The sequence below is a fragment of the Rhinopithecus bieti genome, unplaced genomic scaffold, assembly GCF_001698545.2.
Source record: "Rhinopithecus bieti isolate Rb0 unplaced genomic scaffold, ASM169854v2 scaffold_13351, whole genome shotgun sequence".
Classification (NCBI taxonomy): domain Eukaryota; kingdom Metazoa; phylum Chordata; class Mammalia; order Primates; family Cercopithecidae; genus Rhinopithecus; species Rhinopithecus bieti.
Genome location: NW_016807514.1, coordinates 874,799 through 893,270, shown reverse-complemented (window position 1 = coordinate 893,270; position 18,472 = coordinate 874,799). Strand labels below are relative to the sequence as shown.

General features: G+C 50.8%; 1 protein-coding gene across 1 annotated transcript in view; it reads left to right on the top strand.

Annotated features, from left to right (window-relative positions):
* The window catches only part of AJAP1 (adherens junctions associated protein 1), a 130,729-nt gene that overhangs the window by 108,524 nt on the left and 3,733 nt on the right, over nt 1-18,472 (top strand). The window contains exons 3-5 of the mRNA XM_017882524.1: nt 8,425-8,512; nt 10,850-11,095; nt 12,998-13,129. Coding sequence (XP_017738013.1) covers nt 8,425-8,512; nt 10,850-11,095; nt 12,998-13,070 — 407 coding nt within the window. The 3' untranslated portion in view covers nt 13,071-13,129. The remainder of the gene's footprint in view (nt 1-8,424; nt 8,513-10,849; nt 11,096-12,997; nt 13,130-18,472) is intronic.

Here is an 18,472-nt window from a genome sequence, read left to right as displayed (position 1 = left end):
CTCTCTAGACCGTGATGCCATGGCCATTGACCATCCCTGTGCAGAGAACAACGAAAATCTGCATTGGTCAGGGTTCTCTAGAGGGACAGAACTAATAGGATTGATGTATATATAAAGGGGAGTTTATGAAGGAGAATTGACTCACACATTCACAAGATGAGGTCCCACAATTCCCACAATAGGCCATCCGCAAGCTGAGGAGCAGGGAAGTCAGTCTGCGTCCCAAAGCTGAAGAGCTTGGAGTCCGATGTTTGAGGACAGGAAGCATCCAACATGGGAGAAAGCTGGAGGCCAGAAGATTAAACCCATCTGGTCTTCTCACATTCTTCTGCCTGCTTTTATTCTGGCCATGCTGGCAGCTGATTCGATTGTGCCCACCCAGATTGAGGATGGGTCAGCCTCTCCCAGTTCACTGACTCAAATGTTAATCTCCTTTGGTGACACCCTCACAGACCCATCAGAAACAATACTTTGCATCCTTCAATCAAATCAAGTTGACACTCAATATTAACCATCACAAGTCCACCCCTTGTCAACTTGAACCCATACACATCTCCTGAAATTATACATAATCTTCAAATAAAGACAATAACAAGGTCATAGTTATGCCTAACATAATGCAACTATGCTTCCTACAACCCTCCAAAAGGCTGTGCCGGACAGCAGTGAGGGGCTGAAGCCTGGAGCAAGCCTGTTGAATTCCATGTCTGCCATGTCTTAGCTGTGTGTGCAGTACAGGGTTAATTTTGCCCAAAGAAATGTCCTTGCCCCCAATTCCTAAGCCCTTGGAATGTCCTGCCTGAGAAGTGTGTCTTTTTTGCCTGGGGGCCTTGGGCCTGGCCAGATAATACAACGGTACAACTTATGGTGGGAACTGGGGTCGTGGGGTGTTGTGGTATTAGCTTGGCCTTCAGAGGGGCTGGAGACTGGGGTCAGCCATGCCAAGGGTCACCTATGGCAGAGCCCAGCACAAACACTGGGCGTCAAGGCCCAAGGGAGCTTCTCCGATATTTCATGAGTATTGTCACACATCATTGCTGGGATGAGACAGTGCTGTCCACATTTCTCCACTGCAAGGTGACATCCGGAAGCTCGTGGCTGGTCTCCCTTGGACTCTGTCCTATGCCTCTCTTCCTGGTGCTCTTCCTTCTGCTGTGATAAACTATAATCAAGAATATAATGGCTTTCTGAGTTCTGTGAGTCTCCCTGCTGAATTATTAAACCTGAGGGTGATTGTGGGGATCCCAATTGGCACCGTGGAACCTTGGGAAAATCCCTTACCCTCTTTCTGGACTTGGGGAACATATTTGTGCCGACCTCATGCTGCTGTAGTGAGCTGCGGACGCACTATTTGGCACAAGGCTTGGCACCCTCTACGAAGAAACTTGGGGTGGCTCTATGGTGGCTCCAAGATGTCAACCCTATGACCTCTCTCCCCGCCTGGCTTTGTTATTGGTAAGGAAAGCATTGGAGGGAGAAGGGGTGTTCAGAGGAAACAACCGGGGATGGACTCACACCTCACCCTATGACGCACACTGAGGGTCAGTAACCCTCCAACCCAAGGATTCAGCTGCAGTGATATCTGTCCTGTGGACTTGTCTTGTGCCTCGGAGGACATCTACCATCATCTTTGGCCCTTACCCATTAGATGTAGAACCACTCCCCACCCACAGCTATGACAACCCAAAGTGTCTCCAGACATTCCGGATGTCCCCGGCTAAGGACCACTGCTCCACCTGCCTAGGCCCTTTGGGGCGATTCCCTGGGGACGGCCCTTCCCTGTGTTGCTGTGTCCAAGCTGAGTCCCGTGAGATGCCAGCAGGGTGTTTCCTTACGGGGAGTTCTGTTTCTGTAGCATGTGGTCCTGTCTCATCTTCCGACGAGAAGAGACTTTATCTCCACGTAGTGTCGTCTTGAAGCGCTTCCCTGAGCCAGGCCATCACCCACTCTGATAGTGAATTTTATGCATCAACCTGACTGAGCTGAGGAATGCCCAGGGCGCTGATAAAGCATGGTTTCTGGGGGTGTCTGTGAAGGTGTTTGTGGAAGAGATTGGCACGTGAATTAGTGGACTGAGTATGGAAGACCCCCATTCAGCCACGTGGGTGGGCAGCATCCGATCTATTGAGGGCCCAGATAGAACCAAAAAGACGAAGAAAGGGCAAATTCTCTTCTCTCCCTCTCCCTCCCTCCTCTCCCTCCTTCTCTACCCCCCTTTCTCCCTCTCCCTCTGTTTCTCTCTTCCTCCCTCTCTCCCTCATCTCTCTCGCCGCCTTTCTCCCTCTCCCCTCCCTCTCTCTCTCCCCTTCTCTCCCTCTCCTCTCACCTCCCCCTCCCTCCCTCTTTCTCCCCCGCTTTCTCTCTCTCCTTCTCTCCCTCCCCCCATGCCTTCCAAAGAGAGAGAATAATGAGGACCCCTTGTGGATTTTCCGTATTTCAGCCTGTTTCCTACAAATATTATTGGGACCACATGTCAAAACACACAGTCCGTGTCCAACTGTCATGACCATAGGGTCTGCAGTTTATTCTCATATATATATATACATATATATACATATATATACACATATATACACATATATATACACACATTATATATATATAGAGAGAGATCGAGATCAGACAGAGCTGGGACATCTGTCTTCTCCTGCCCTTGGACTTGGACATCAGAGCTCCTGGTTCTTGGGCCTTTAGACTCTGGTACTTCCACCAGTGTCCCTGCCCACCGACCCAAACCCCTTGGCCTTGGACTGAGTGACACCACCAATTTTCCTGGTTCTCCAGCTGGCAGACAGAAGATCATGGGATTTCTTAGCCCTCATAATCACATGACCCAATCCCATGATAAATCTCTTCTTACAGATCTCTCTATATTTCATTGGTTTTGTCTCTCTGGAGAACCCTGACGAATACATTCACCCCTTGGAAGACTCTGCGGGGTCACTCAGAAAACAGCACACTCCTTTGTGTCCCTGCCATAAAAGCTGGTGGCCTTGTTCTGCTGTGAGCATCCCAGTTTTGGAAGATGCGTTTTTTTCTTAGCGGCCTGTTCCCAGGAGGTGAGCAACTGACTCAGACTAAGCCTAATGGCCAAGGTTCCTCCAACTCTAGCAAGTCAAGCTGCCTCTCATCTGTCCACCATTGAGTACTGTGAGCTTCTCCCTAGTCAGGCCAACGTGTTCCCAGAGACTCTTTTTCAAAGACTGCAGTGAAATTGACATTTTGCAGGTCTCTGTGGAAAAGGAACGGCTTTTTTGGGATGGAATTGGCACTTTGGGTCCCAATATCACCTGTCACCTGTCATACTTACCCTTGTAGCATGACAGACATTTTTGTGTCCTGTGGCCATGGCTCTTTGTTTGCATAATTCAGACGCTGCAGACTCCTCTGTTGTGAAATCAGCTATGATACGCACAACAATCTGTTTGCCTTGGCCAATTCCAGGACCATCACTCCTGCCCTCCTCCAAGTGTACCAGCCAAACGTGCCTCACGTCCTAGAAAGAAAGCCCTTGGTGGGTTTGTTTTTGCTATGGACAATGGCCTGTATTTGATTCAGCTTCATTTAATAAGACCTTGTTCAGACCCAGAGATGGATTACAAACTTCCACATCAATCTTCAGGGCCTGATCTTATTACAAACCACCACAAATATAACCATAAAAGCCCTATTGATTGATGCGGAGCTTGGTAATCCATCTGCCCCCATCCATTATTCTGGGGATAATTTTTCATTATCTGGATGACAGCTGATTCCTCACGCATTAGTATACAGTGGCAATTACCAGAAGCAGAAAAAGCCCCCAAATTAGCAGGAACAATAACACCTGTCAGGAAGGGGAAGCAGGAATTCCTACACAGCATGCTTCTGAGCTCTGGGACCAGGTCTGAATTGCAAAGAGTTTGAAGATGGGATTCAGTGTTGACCTTGGAAGTAGAGAGGGAAAAGTTTGCTTGTGTGTTCCTTCCTTGAGGGCATAGAGTGTGTGCTCCCTTTAGATGACATCATTGTCAATCCAGTCATAGCCCCTGGACAGCTGACATGGAAACCTTTCCAGGATTGCTCAGGGGCCGCAGGGTTTATGGGACAGGTGTTCCTGCCCGAGGTAGCTAATAGCCACCAGAAACTTGACCAGAGGGAATGTTATTTAAGGTGAGAGTATTGAGCGAGACATGAGTGAAGAAGGAGAGACATGAGTGAAGGAGAAATGTCGAAGCCTCCTGAGAATGGTGCCATTTGCGTAGTATGGGAAAAGTCCTTTCCACAGACCAATAAGAGATGGTCCCTCTCCACACAATGATTCCATAATCTGAACTTTCTTGTGTTTGGCAAGATGCTGTTTCTTTATAACATGGAGAATATTGAGATAGACGTGGCTGGAATATTTCTAAGAGCCATCGAAGGAATCAATTGGTAAATTTCTGAGTTTTGATTTCCCAAAATCAAAAATCCTGTGTGATTGACTTCTCAAGGGAAACCCTCATGCAAAGTGATTTATTGTCAAGTGGCTTCATATGGACAAACCCAGCGGGTGAGGCTGCTGCTGCTGGGTGTTAAGAGCCAGCCATAAACTAGGGGCTGTGGGTCTCTCTGAAACCGGCTGAACAGTGACCAGTGAAGAGACCGGCACACAGCAAAGCTTTGATGGTGGAGGGGGATGGTTCTAGTCCTTCAAACTAAAAGATTGCAGTTTGATTCCAAGCATTAACCAATCATCCAAAATAGGAATATGCTTTTATTTAATCTATAAGCAGAGCCACCTTGAGCTACTCACTTAAATCGTGTATCTGTAAACTGTGGTCCATGGGCCAAACATAGCCACTGCCTGTTTTTGTAAATCAAGTTTTATTGGAAAACAGCCCCATTTGCTTCTTTGCCCATTGCCTGTGGCTGCTTTTGTTTTTGCTACAATGGCGGAGTTGAGTAGTTGTGACTGAGGCCATACTACCTGTAAAGCCTAAAATATTTACTGTCTGGTCCCTTAAGAAAAGGTTTGTCTACCTGGGATCCACATGAAGATTTACACATGGAGGAAACTACTCCTGGCTCTTGGGGAGACTAAATAATGGGGCGCATGCTGTAAACACCACATGCATGACTTCTCCTGTGTTATTTTGCTTTCTTCTAAGTGAACAGCCTTCCAAAGAGAGGAAATAATGAAGAGCCCTTATGAATTTTCCATATTTCAGCCTGCTTCCTAGAAATATTATTGGGACCACATGTCAGAAGTTCCAGTCCTTGTCCAACCATCATGAGGGTCTGTAGTTTATTCTCATAGGTTGTAACTTCCTAAGGAGGAGCCCGGGAACCCATTAAAACCCACGCTCCAGGTTTTGAAGCACACGGCTGTTTACTTTGCAAGAAAAGTCTGTGCAGGGGCAGTAAACTGTTGATCTTGAATTTATTTAACAACAGAATGTGGCCACAGGTGTGTGGGATTTGGATTTAGATGTTTGGTTTTCTTGGGGATGCTACAGCAGAGAATTACCTTTGTCCAGGCTCTGCTTGCTGACCAGGGAAAGTCATTTTTCTTCTTTAGCATCAGGCACCCAGTTTGTCAGACAGGTACAAAAAAATGCAGGGTGGAGATGGGTTAAGTCGATACCAGGTGTGACGGCTTAGCTAGGTGCATCTAGGGGTCCTGTAGAAAGCATAGCTGTTGTATTGTGGGTGTGTGTCTGCCCAGACCTTCTTAGCTGGTGATTAGCCCATAATGCACCCTTCACGTTTTAATGTGGGAAATCTGTGAAGAAAATTTACACAAAAGGCAGGAGAAGGGCCTCTAGGGTGAGGCCAATATCAGAAGTAGATCATTACCCTTCTTTCTGTTAACTTGGTTTCTGATTTTTTACCTCTGAGTTACAAGTTTAATGATACATCATGAAGCTAAGATCACATTATCATCAGCATCACCTTCGCCATCATCACCATCACCATTATCATATCACTATCATTGTCAGCAGCATCACCATCATTATCATTACCATCATCACATCACTATCACCATCACCATCACTGTCATTATTACCATCATCATCATCACCATCACTGTCATTATCACCATCACCACCATCTTCATTGCCATCACCGTTATCATCATCACCATCATTATCATCACCATCATCACCATTCCCATCATTATTACCATCATCACCATCACCACCACCATCACCATTATCACCATCACTATCATTATCGTTACTATCATCACCACACCACCATTACCATCACTATTATCATCACCATCATTATCACCATCATCATCACCATCACCATCATTATCATTACCATCATCACCACCATCACCATCGCCATCAGCAGCAGCGGCAATCTCCTTCTCATCACAAGAAGCACAGACACAGAATGAGCACATACGCTTCGTGACAGCGTGGCTTTCTCTTGACTGGGCCAGAGGGAGTGTGTGGGTAGAGAGCAAGAGGAGACTGCACAGGCAACCCACCTTCCACAGCTGTCCATCCTCTTCAATCCTTCCTCTGCACACGAGGTCTGAGTTGGGTCTCATGAAACTTGGCACATAGGGATTACCAGAGCTGGTAGACACTGCACTGTTGGTGGGATTAGGGGTGGTCCCTGTGGCATAACTTAGCTTTCAACTCATTAGCAAACCAACTTGACAGTCCCAGAGAAGGGACTTGGCCGAAGGTTTACAGCAGGTGCCACAGCTGGGGCACAGGTTTATGGGAGGTCATTGGCCAGAACTGCAGTGACTGCAGCACCTTTATTCAGGGGGCATGAGAGCAGCTGTTGCCTATGGGTGAGCATTACTACTGCAGCAAGCACACAATAGGTGCAAAACAAACAGTTCCTGAATCAATGGGTAGAAGAGGGCTTGGGAGAGATCCGCCACACTCATGTGTCTGCTCCACTGTTTGCCAGGTGTTGTTATTCTGTGGGTCATGGAGGGGAATCCCTCGTGAAAAACAACAATTACCCCAGAGAGGGGGAAACAGGAAGACAAAGCTTGTTTTCTGGCTGTGCCAGCATTTAATCATTTATGAATAATTTCCCCCATGAGGATCATATCCAGCAGAGAGGTAACATCTGTTTAAGAGACTGTCCTTGGGAGGCTGCCAGAAAAATCTTGACACCGAAACCCACCATGCTGAAACACACACATGCAGTTTTCTCACCCCAGCAGCCCAAGAGGTTGGTCAGGTGTGAGGGGCAGGTCTCTGCAAAGCAGACACCAAGACGGAACCCCAGGTGGAGACAGGACCTTTGCTTGGATCTCAGGCGGAAGGACACTGGGAGATGAGTTGGAGGAGGTGCTGCCACCTGGGGGCTTGGCGGACTGCTTCACTGCCTTGATCTTCCAGCTTCTCAGGTGCTGAAGTGGACCTTCGGGGTAGCCCTGGCTGGCTAGTAATGTCCCCAGCATCCTATATGTCCCAGGAAGTATGGGACAGATGTGTAGTCAGAAAAGAAGGTGGTGGTCTGGGGTAAGGACCAGAGGCAGGAGCTGTTGCAGACCTGCCTTCCTGTCTCCCCAGTCCTGTGTCTGTAGTTAGTGGCAAATGTTGCAGAAGGTTTTGGGACAGAGGCGGGGGACGGGAGAGAATCCCTGCTTTCTGCCATCACGCTTGTGGGTGTCAGCAAACAGCTCTTGGCCAGAGCTCTACCTGCCCCACTTCTGAAGTGGCTGTTCCCTGTCCTGCCGATTCCAGTGCCTCCCACCTCCCCATTCAGGGACTGGGGCCAGGGCAACAAGGCTAGACCATAGATTTTCCTTTGGGGCTGTGGGAAGCATCCACCTTTGGCCTGACACTTTCATTCCTGGAACCTCATGAAGCAGTGAACTTCTTAGCGAGGACTCTGGAAAGAGGAAGATGCCACCCCGTGACCCGTGTCTGTGAGGGTGTCACCCCATGTGCTCTTCTTTTTACCTCCCCAATATGTACTGGCCCATCCTGGCTCCCCCTGGGTCAGGCAAACCCCGCTCCCACTCATAGGCCAGCAGCTCTGGGGCTCACAGTTCCAGAATAGAAGAGCGGAACTGGCCCAGGGTGTGAGGGGAGGAAGGGGTCACGGGGAATATCTCACCCAGAGCTGACCTGCCGCCGGGTAGATGAGGTAGGTGAAGGGTTTGGCAGGTGCAGGAAAGAACACAGCTGCCCATGATCCAAGTCACGGCTTGGAGACTGAGAGGGTGGTGGAAGGAGAGAGTCCAGAACTGGAGCTCCCCCTTCCTGGACCCCAGGTGAGAGCAGCCTCATGCCCAGGGCCTGCAGTCCAGGAGGAGAGAACTGAGCACCTGTCATGCTGCCCCGAGCTCCCCGCTGTGGATGGGACCTGGCATCCCCAGCTGGGTTGGGGGGATGTGCCTTCACCTTTCCCGGCCCCCCCCCCACTCGCCTCCTGAACCTGGTTTCACGGGTGCCCTCTTCCCTCTTTCCTTCTTTCCAGGTCTGGCTGTCCATCAGATCATCACCATCACCGTCTCCCTCATCATGGTCATAGCTGCTCTCATCACAACTCTTGTCTTAAAAAATTGGTAAGGCTCCTTGGGCCCTTCTGGCCTAGAAATGGGGGACTGCAGGGGTCCCTGGGTGGTGAACACAGAAAGGCCCCCGCTTTTCAAAGCCAGCCTGTTCTGCTGGCTTCTGCCCCGGGCAGTTCAGCTGCCACTGGCTGCTCGCTGTCCAGTGCTGCCCTTTGGCCCGGCCCTTATCCTGGTTTCCCTGCAGAAGGCCAGCGAGCCCAGCCTTCATGACAGAGCTTCTCGGGGTGTGTGTGGTCCCGGGTTCCAGATTCTTTTTCTCGATGCCAGTGTCCGTTGGGATGTTGTCCACCCAGAACACAGTCCCTAAATCTTGTCTCCTCTGCCCCTTCCCTGGAAAGGTAGGGATGGGGCCCTTCTGCCAGCACCCAGTGGGATCCCACATCCCTCACTCAGGCTTGGCGGCCGGTTGCTGAACCAGGCCTCTTTGTATTCTTCGTTCCTCTCAAAGCCATTCTGTGTGCTGAACTAGGTTACCACTTTGCTCCAGGCAGCCTGCCTTTGCCTATTTCCTCCTGGAAATTGGCCTACTTTGAGGCTGGCCTTGCTGGGTGTACACACCTGAGAAGCCCCTGAGAAATCAGGGGACTGCTGGGAGACCCTGCTGCTCAAAAGCGCCTTGGGGACCTCACCTGCCTGCAGCCACTCCTCCAGCAACTGTGTCTCCTTTCGGCATCCAGACTTAAAACTCCCTCATAGAAAAACAGACCCAAATGGTCCCCCTGCTGCCTGCACACAGCCATATGAATCAGACAGGGCTGATGGTGGAAACTGCATCAGAGCCTCAGAATCATAGGGGAACACAAGAAAGTGAGAGAGAAAAAGCCAGGCTCTGGGATCAGAGGAGGTGGGACCCCTTGGCAGGCCTCGGGAGGGTGGGAGGTAGCACAGCCCACAACAGACCTCCCACTCGGCTAGCGAGGGCTCAAAGCCACCTCCTGATAGGTAGCAAACTGGGACCCTGGGCACTTTCTGGAGACAGGCGATGAGAGAACAACACGGAGCTCGCAGCGGGGCTTCTTAGGCACGGGCTGGCCAGAGGAGGAGCTTTGGACCCCTGGACTGTGTGGCGTATGGAAGGACACATCCCACTGGCCATCTCGGTGAAGGGCGTCGTCTCCCCAGAGACAGGGGACTTTGTAGCCTCTTCTGTGACAGGTTGATGACAAGCCTTCATCTTGCTTTTCCCACATTCGAGCTTAGAGCAGACCTTCAAAGAGCCCTTTGGGAGAACAGCCCGGGAGGCTGGATGAGCAAGTTCGATGAAGTTCGATGAACCTGACCTCCCTCTGAGGAAGACTTTTTTGGTGGGGGCTGCCCCCTGGGTTTGGCATTCACCTTCTGACCTTGGTTTATGGGGTAGGAGCTTCTATTCCAGGAATCGGGATTCCTTTCATTGGGAAAACCAACGCAGGAAATAACCAAGACTTAGGAGACAGGCGCATCCCCCCTGCCCCTTGCCTTCGCGTAGCCCCTCCCTGTGCACAGGCCCTGAGCATGAAGGGGAAGGCGTGGGCAGGGGAAATGGCCCACAGCGTGGGCTCCCCATCCAGCCAGGGAGGGGCCTCCCAGCCAGCCCCCTTGTCCGTCCTGTGCTCTCATCATAGAAGCGGCATCCAGCAGCCCTGATTCTTGCTTTCTCAGATCCCTGGAGAGACGGGTGGAAGTCCCTTGGTCACTGTAAGTGACCTCTGGAAGCCCCTGTGGTTCACAGGAGCTAGACCATCACAGGCAGGGCAGGCAGGGCAGGCAGGACACTTCCCTCCGCAGACTTGATCAGGGATGAAGGACAAGCCAGCTCATCATTTCCAGCTTGTGTACGTGCCCCCAGGTGGGGTTGAGGACGGGGCTTTCTCACGCACCAGCTTTCCCCAAAGACGGGCCCACTGTCCATTCTGAGATGAAGGAACGGACCACCCCAACCTGTACCCAAAGGTTCCCACACGCTCTAGGCCCCTCTGGCAGGAAGGACCCACCACGGCTTTTATCCCATTGAGGCATTCATGGGGACACTGAGTCAGCACCATGGTCTGGCTGATGCTCTTTAGTGAAGCAGGTCCCTAGCTCTGCGATCACATGGCTCACCACTTACCCCTCATCTTCCCTGCTGTAATAGCCATATTTAAAATTCAAATTTCATTTTTTTTTTTAAAAAAGAGTTGATTGCTTGATTGTGGTTGATCTTTCTGAAGAGGCTGGGAATTACCGTTTAATATGAAATGATGTGTAGCTCATGCCTGCAAGCGAAAGACCCACAATGGAAGTCTGGAGTTGTGCTTGTGGGTTTCTGGCCTCTGCCCGTCCCCCCACCCCAACCTCTTTCTTTTCCAGCTGTGCCCAAAGCGGGAACACTCGTAGGAACAGCCACCAGCGGAAGACCAACCAGCAGGAAGAGAGCTGCCAGAACCTGACGGACTTCACCTCGGCCCGGGTGCCCAGCAGCCTGGACATATTCACGGCCTATAACGAGACCCTGCAGTGTTCACACGAGTGCGTCAGGGCGTCTGTGCCCGTGTACACCGACGAGACGCTGCACTCGACGACGGGGGAGTACAAATCCACATTTAATGGAAATCGGTAAGCTTGGGCTCTGCTAGACCCTGCAGCCTTGAAGCTCTTGGTGGTCCTGACCCCCGGGGCCGGGGTGGCTGAGCTGAGAGCTGTTGGTCGGTTTAGGTCTTCCCTGAGGTGGCTTTGAGGGCCCAAGCCAAGGCGACTGCTAATTTGGCAAAACAAGAGAGGCAGGGTTGACAGCAACAGGCGTTCAGCTGCTCCCAGAGAACACAGTGGCTGGAATTTCCTTCCAGACCCCTGCCCATGGGCAGTGGCGGGAAATGCATAGTCTCCCAGCCCTCGCTCTAAGCTGTCATCCTTCATGCCCCAGAGCTCAAAGGCCAGCCCCGTGGTGGTTTTCAGCCTCCTAAATATCAACAGATCACAACAGCCTCCCACCAGAGTCAGTGTCTCTGAGCCTTGTCAATAAAATGTCAGCGGCAAATTTAGCAAAACTATCAGATACCAACCAGACTCCCGGACCGGACGTATGTTACTAAATGCTTCTCCTTTTTTATTATTCATGTGTAATCCCTCAAAGAAAATATACCCCACAACTATCCGTGGGAGTATTTAAGAAACCCTTGAGTCAGCTTTCAAAGGTTTGTCCAGAATTCAATTAAAATACCAATAAGCTTTTCTTTAAGTGAGCATACATGTATGCATCGTTGTGTAAATTAAAATAAAACAATCTCCAACAACTTGAAGAAAGGAGGAGGCTGGGAGGCTGCCTCGAAGGGTCCACCATGAGCAGCAGAATTAGCACCCAGGGTAACACTGCCCCAGTCCCCTGGAAAGGGCTCTCCTGGAACCCAGGGCGAGGTGACTGGATTCGAGTTGTTTTAGAAGGGGCTGGCTGCATGCTCCCTTTCGTTCTATTTGCTGATTTGTTCAGGGGCCTTGGAGAGCGAGGGCTGCTGGGGCTGTCGCATCCATGGTTAATGTGTCTTTGTCCTGTTGGCTAGAATGAGCAGATGTTCCTGAAGTACCTTCTGGCCATGCCTCTTCTTGCATGTCCATGTTGCATTCTGCCATCTGTGATATTCTCTGTCTTAGACGTTCCCTTTCCTTGCAGGGGAGGACGGTGGCGCTCAGAGCCTCAGAACTGTTGTTCTAAACCTCAGTGGTTTTACACTCAGACATTTGGGGAGCTCATGGGTGCCATTCCAGCCTTCCAGAAGGCTGAGTTCACAAATAACTGGCTAACAGATTTCCAAACCATTTCACTGAATATGTGGATGTTGGCTTGGATATGAATCTGGGCCAGCGACTGCTTGGGCTGTGTGGGTAGAGGGCAGAGGGCCGTGGGCTGGCCTCTGGTGCTTCACTTGTCCCACCTTCTGTGCTTGTGTTGTGCAGGGAGGTGGGGTGGGGGGATGTCCGAGAGCGGAGTTGGCACAGCTGGTGCTCTCAGGCCCTGGCACGGAAGCATCGGATGGAACGAGTTCTTGCCTTTTGGCCCAAGGTCATGCTCTGTTGAGTTTCACCAGCCTTGGGAAATAATAGCTTAGTCTCAAAGGTGACAAAATATGGGGGAGACATTTTGGGAGCCAGGTTCCATCGTTTCTGTCATGTGCAATAAAGTGGGTCAAATCTGCCATCAGAGGCAGAGAATCCAGGCTCTGGGCTAATCCTGCAAATTCAAAAACGAAAATCTGGAGACGGCACAGCCTGCACAGCAAAGTGCTCGTGTGCCCAGATCCCTTGGTCTGTGTCCTCCAAAGCCTCCCAGGGTAGAAAGCATTCATGTGTGAGGACTTCTCCCAGCCACAGGGAATGGGGGGGTCCCTTCCTGGCAAGGCCAGGAGTCCACATTAGTGCTTCCTTTCTCAAGAAGCCAGTCAGTCTCCACCGCAGGCCTGCCCTGGCTTGCCTGTCATGTGTCATGTACCAGCACGCCAAAGCCCATTTTTCTGTTCACCGCAGACCCTCCTCTTCTGATCGGCATCTTATTCCTGTGGCCTTCGTGTCTGAGAAATGGTTTGAAATCTCCTGCTGACTGGCCGAAGTCTTTTTTACCTCCTGGGGGCAGGGCAGACGCCATGTGTCTATTTCATGGTAGGTACCTCTCTTTGGACATTCCTGTTTTCCTTCCCTTTCCTCCCCTCCCTGCTGCCCTCCCCTGTACTCTTTGGGATAATTGGGAGCCCTTTTAGACATGGTGGGTGGATTTCCAATGGCATCACTTCTCTGAGCATGAGCCAGGGACCTGGCCTTTTGATCTTGATGTTGGATTTGGTAGAAGTGCCCTCCCCATCCCAGGGGATGAGAGTAACAGACACGCACACACCCTGATTCCACATCCTCACTGCTTATCAGTGCCACTCCTTCCCTCAGGAAGGCCACGACGCGCGTGGCCTACATGGCAAGGAAAGTCATTCCCCGAAACAAGCGACAACTACAGCTCTCATTTCCCACAACAGGAAGAGATTAGGGCAGCGGCTAGGGAGGCAGGGATCGCGCCCCCGTCACATGTCTTTACATCGGGGGAGGGCGCAAGGCAGAATTAAAATACAATTTTGAAATATAAAAATAAAAGATAAGAAAGAAAATGATAAAGAAAGAAAGGGAAGAGTTGAGACATCTACTAATTTGAAGCCAGGAACCGGCACCAAAACAGGATGAATTTTCCACGCTCTGCTGGATGGGAACATTTGGTTTGCTTTCAGTGATATTAACTTTAATGCTAACGTTAAATTGCCTCCTTCTGTGCTGAGTCTTCGGAGCACTCGGGCTGCTGAGGGGAGAGAGCATTTCCCCCTCATGGCCTCACATCCCACGCATTCTATAAGCACGGCCCATGGGTGCGACCTGAGGTTTCCGTGTGGTTTTCATGGTTCTTTTCGACGCTGGGCTTTCTCTGCATCCTCATCTTGCTTCCTTCCAAAGGTGACCTCTGATCCCTTCCATGAGTAGGGAGCCCTATTTCTAGGATGAAATACCAATATTTGAAAATAGCTTTTCTTACTTTTGCCCACCTTCTGATATGGAGGACTGAATGGGCAACGTCGTCAGGGGCCCGGGGACAGGGAAGGTCTGGAGGACTCAGCCAGCTGCACCTAGCTGTGGCCAGGGAACCGGCTGTAGTCAGAGAAGGGAGTGAATCGGTCAGTTCCTCATCCTGGCACTAATGGACCGCGTGTTTGCTCCAAATCAAATCTCCAGCCCTCACTCCTTATCCTGAAGCCAATATGTTCTGCCAACTGGCAAAGAAATGTAATTAGATTAGAATGGGAACCGAGCTGCCCTGCAAGGGCCTCTGCTGGGGCAGGTAAGAGCCAGGTTGTCCCCCACCATTCAGTGGGGGGATGTGCAGCCTAGAGCATCCGTCAGAAGCCAGTGCCTTTGTCTGCCTCACCGCAGCTCCCCTCATGAAAGGAAACCCCTTTGGAGTGCCAACCAAGCTAGCCACAGCAAGCCAGCTTGCTAGCCATGTAGTCCTCGACCCGCCTGGTAAGGCCTCTGTAGGGACTGGGTCCTGGTGGTTGCCGGCATCTCTGTTATGATTTTTAAAATTTGTTAATGTGTAATTCATTGACCTGGGAGATGCAGGGCCTTAGGGTCAAAGACCCTCAGTCCCTTCCGCCAAGAGCTACAGGCCCACAGGACTGGAGAGGTCAACTCGAGCGGACAGCTCCCTAATATAGATACTTGCACGGCAGCTCGTGGAACACATTGTACTTACCCAGTCCTCCCAGCAATTCCTTTTACAAGTGGGGAGGCTGAGGCAGTGGGCGGTTAAATGACTTGGCCGAGGTCAGTCAGGTTGTAAGTGGTGGGGCTGGATCGCCCGATGGCTGCCTGGCTCCAGGACGTCCCCTGCCCACTCCAAAGGCCTGAGCCCCGGGATCCTTCTTTTCCATTAGAACAGGAAGCTGCAACGCTGACTTTTCAAAAAAAAAAAAAAAAAAAAGATAAAATAGGGCAGAAAAAAGGTGTTTTATTTACTCATCTGCCCCAGAAAACCTTCGTGTCTCCTCAGCCTGGTCCACCTCTTCCAGCAGCACAGGGCACTGAAGACCCCCCAGAAACACTGCTGGTGGACTATCCCTGTGCTGCAGCCCCAGTCAAAGGCAAGAGATACGGGTGCTCCCAGATGGGCCCCAGGTGGACCCCGCTTCCCAGCTGTGCCTAAGGAGCTGTTTCGGGACCACCGGCATTTACACAAGGAAACATCTCTGCGTCTAAAGAGCTGACCCCCTCCCTGTGGCTCTCAGGTAGGTCGTCCACAGAGTTCAGAAGAGCCTGTGAGACTTACTGAAGGCAGCTGCACTCAGCCTCGGAATCTGCCGACACGAAGCCACAGCCCACTCCTGGTGGCCTCCTCAGTAGCTGCGGACCAGGGGGGCTACGCACACAGCCTCGTTAGTTCTTGATAAATGCTTGTAAGATTCCTTTGCCGCTTGCGGGACAGACCGTTTATCACTCACTAGGATGAAAGCGTTGGGATTCTAAGTATCCCCTGAATCTTGCAATTAATGCCTGGACATGAGCATCGGGTGCAGAGTAGCCAGGAACATCTCTCAGATTTGCTGGGGTCCTTATTGTGCCGAAATAAATAGCAATTAATACGAAAACGTTTAATTAAGGCTTAAGAGCCAGTGGAGCTACTTCTCTCTCGTATGGCTGGGAAGCCTCTCCAAATGCATTTGTAATGATGATGCGGTCGTTTGTTACCACACCGTTGTCTTCTAAGTCTGATCCATGTGCATGTTTGGGACCCAAAGGCAGCCAAGTTCATTTTCCTGTAAGTGGTTGTCCGGAATGCCAGCAGCTCCTGGGCAGATGTGGACCGTAGATTCGATAGATTCCAACACATTCTTGCCTCAGACCACCTTCGTGGTGGGGCCAGATTGCTCTGGACAAAGTGAAGCTGGCCTTTATGCTCCAAGGAAGGGGACCTCGACGACAGGCCTGCATTGGCTCTCGGACTAATTCACGGTCATCTTTCATGCAGCAGGTAAATTTCAGCAAACCTCGTTAATGTTGATCTCTTTCCCTTTGCCAAGGCCGCTTCATTCTGAACGGAGCCTGCAAAGTCATAAAAACTGTTGAATCCAAAGCAAGTGAGAAATAAATCATGCAGTATTATTATTTTCAAAAACACATTGAAGACAAAACTAATAAAAAACGAGAAGTGCACCTGTGCCTTCCCACTTTGTTCTTCCAAAATGTACATTAATAGAATATCAAACTTTTGTTACTCAAAGGAGCCTGTTTTCCAAAGCAACATCCATACCTTTCTGGAAGCTGTGCTTGCTGAGCTGAGAACGGTACCACGAAAACTTTGGGAGAAAGTGGCCGCTTCACATTGTCAAGAAATTCTGCTGTGCCCCAGGGACACCTGGCAGTAGCCTGTTTGCTTTTTTTTTTTTTCCTGCAAAAGCAGACATTGGTCATTACACCCAGTGACTCACTGTGAAGCATACAGCCCAGAGGGGCCAGGCCAGCCGAGGATCTCCTTCCAGGCAGCAGAGGGCAGAATTTATCCCAGATCGCGATCTGGAAGATGGCTTTGCAAGATACACACAGCTTCCCTTTTTGGCCAGGGAACCTCGGGTGGATGTTCACCTTCAGCCACGTTATTTTCCAGCCATGGGGTCCAGGCCCCACCTTATTTGTCTTTCCCAGCTGGCCTGGGATCCTCAGTCCTTCTCTGGGCTTAGTGCCAAGATGAGAGGCTCACGTGCTAGTGTGGCACAGCAAAACCCAAGAAGCTGAAGTTTGAGCAGCAGAGTTTTGGCAGAACGTGGACAACGTGAGACCCTCCTCCTGGGCCAGAGGCTGTGACCACACCTTGGTCTTGCAGGAAACCTCTCCACTCTCTGCAAAGCCAGTGTGGCTCTGGAAATGGTCATTCAAGGTGCAGGATTGGCACCATCTCTCTCTCTTTCTGTCTCTCCCGCTCTCTACCTCTCTTTCTGTTTTCCGTCCTGAGACACAGAGCAGAGAGAGATGCCTGTAGTCTTGGAAGAGGCTCCCTTCCATGCATAGCCGGGGATGTCTGGCGCTCGGGACACAGGCTGCCACCCACTCACTGATCTTCCACGTCGTGTCTGTGGCTCCCAGCATCAGCATCTACCTGTAGTCAGTCCTCGGAGGTGGTTTCCTGCCATTAAGGATGGGTCTCAGGGACTGAGGACAAAACTGCTTCACACCCCTGCCATGTCTCTGAGCCTCATCCAGTGTTGATTCCCTGCTCCAGGCCAGGCACAGAGCTGGAACCTGCATGAACTAGTGGTGAACAGGCAGGAGACCCCTGTTCTCAGGGTGTTGTCCTGCCAGCAGGGGATGCCTTGCACATCTGTCCAAATAAGCTCAATGCAGATGATCCCATGCCCGAGATGTTACCAAGCAAGTGCTCCAGGAGACAGAAGGAAAATAGGAGATGTGTGTGGAAGGAATGGAGTCATCCAGGAAGGCCTCCCCAGGGAGGTGATCTTTCCAGCCAAACCCTGAAGGATTTGAGGCTTGAGATTTGCAGCGTGAAATCAGGGAATCTGGAACGTAGAGAGGAAGAAGAAGAGGAAGAGTAAGGTGGAAAGGTGGCCAGGACCCAGGGCAGAAGGATCTGATTAGCCAGCATGGGAAGTACAGGAGGCTTTCTTTTTTCTTTTTTTTCTTTTTGAGACAGAGTTTCACTCTGTCGCCCAGGCTGGAGTGCAGCCACTCGATCTCGGCTCACTGCAACCTCCACGTCCGCATTCACACGGGAGAGTTTCACGTGGGAAAGTGGGAGGATAAAGTCTACCTGGCCAGAGCCTGGCCAGACAGACGCAAGGATTGGAAGCTGCTCCTCCGGCCTTTATTCTCCTGTTTAAGGTCAGGATCAAGGACTGGAAAGCAACCAGGGCCAAGGTTCATTGAGGAAACCATTCTTATTAAGGTGGCAGCCATATGACTTATGGTCCAACCCTGAACACATTCCAGAGAGAAAGGTTGGCCTTGTGAACAATCGGTGATCAGGGAACACAGGGACAGCAGCTCACAACCAGTGACTGTCCTGGGACACCAGGACCCAATGTAGGGTCTCCAAGCCCCAGGATTTTTATCTCCCTTTTAAGAAAACTTGTAATTGTAGTAAATATATGTAACATAAAATTTACCATTTTAGGCCAGGCGTGGTGGCTAACACCTGTAATCCCAGCACTTAGGAAGGCTGAGGCAGGTGGACCACCTGAAGTCAGAAGTTTGAGACCAGTCTGACCAATATGGTGAACCCTCGTCTCTACTGAAAATACAAAAATTAGCCAGGCGTGTGGTGGGTGCCTATAATCCCAGCTATTCAGGAGGCTGAGGCAGGAGAATCACTTGAACCCGGGAGGCGGAGGTTGCCGTGAGCTGAGATCGTGCCACTGCACTCCAGCCTGGGTGACAGAGCAAGAATCTGTCTCAAAAAAA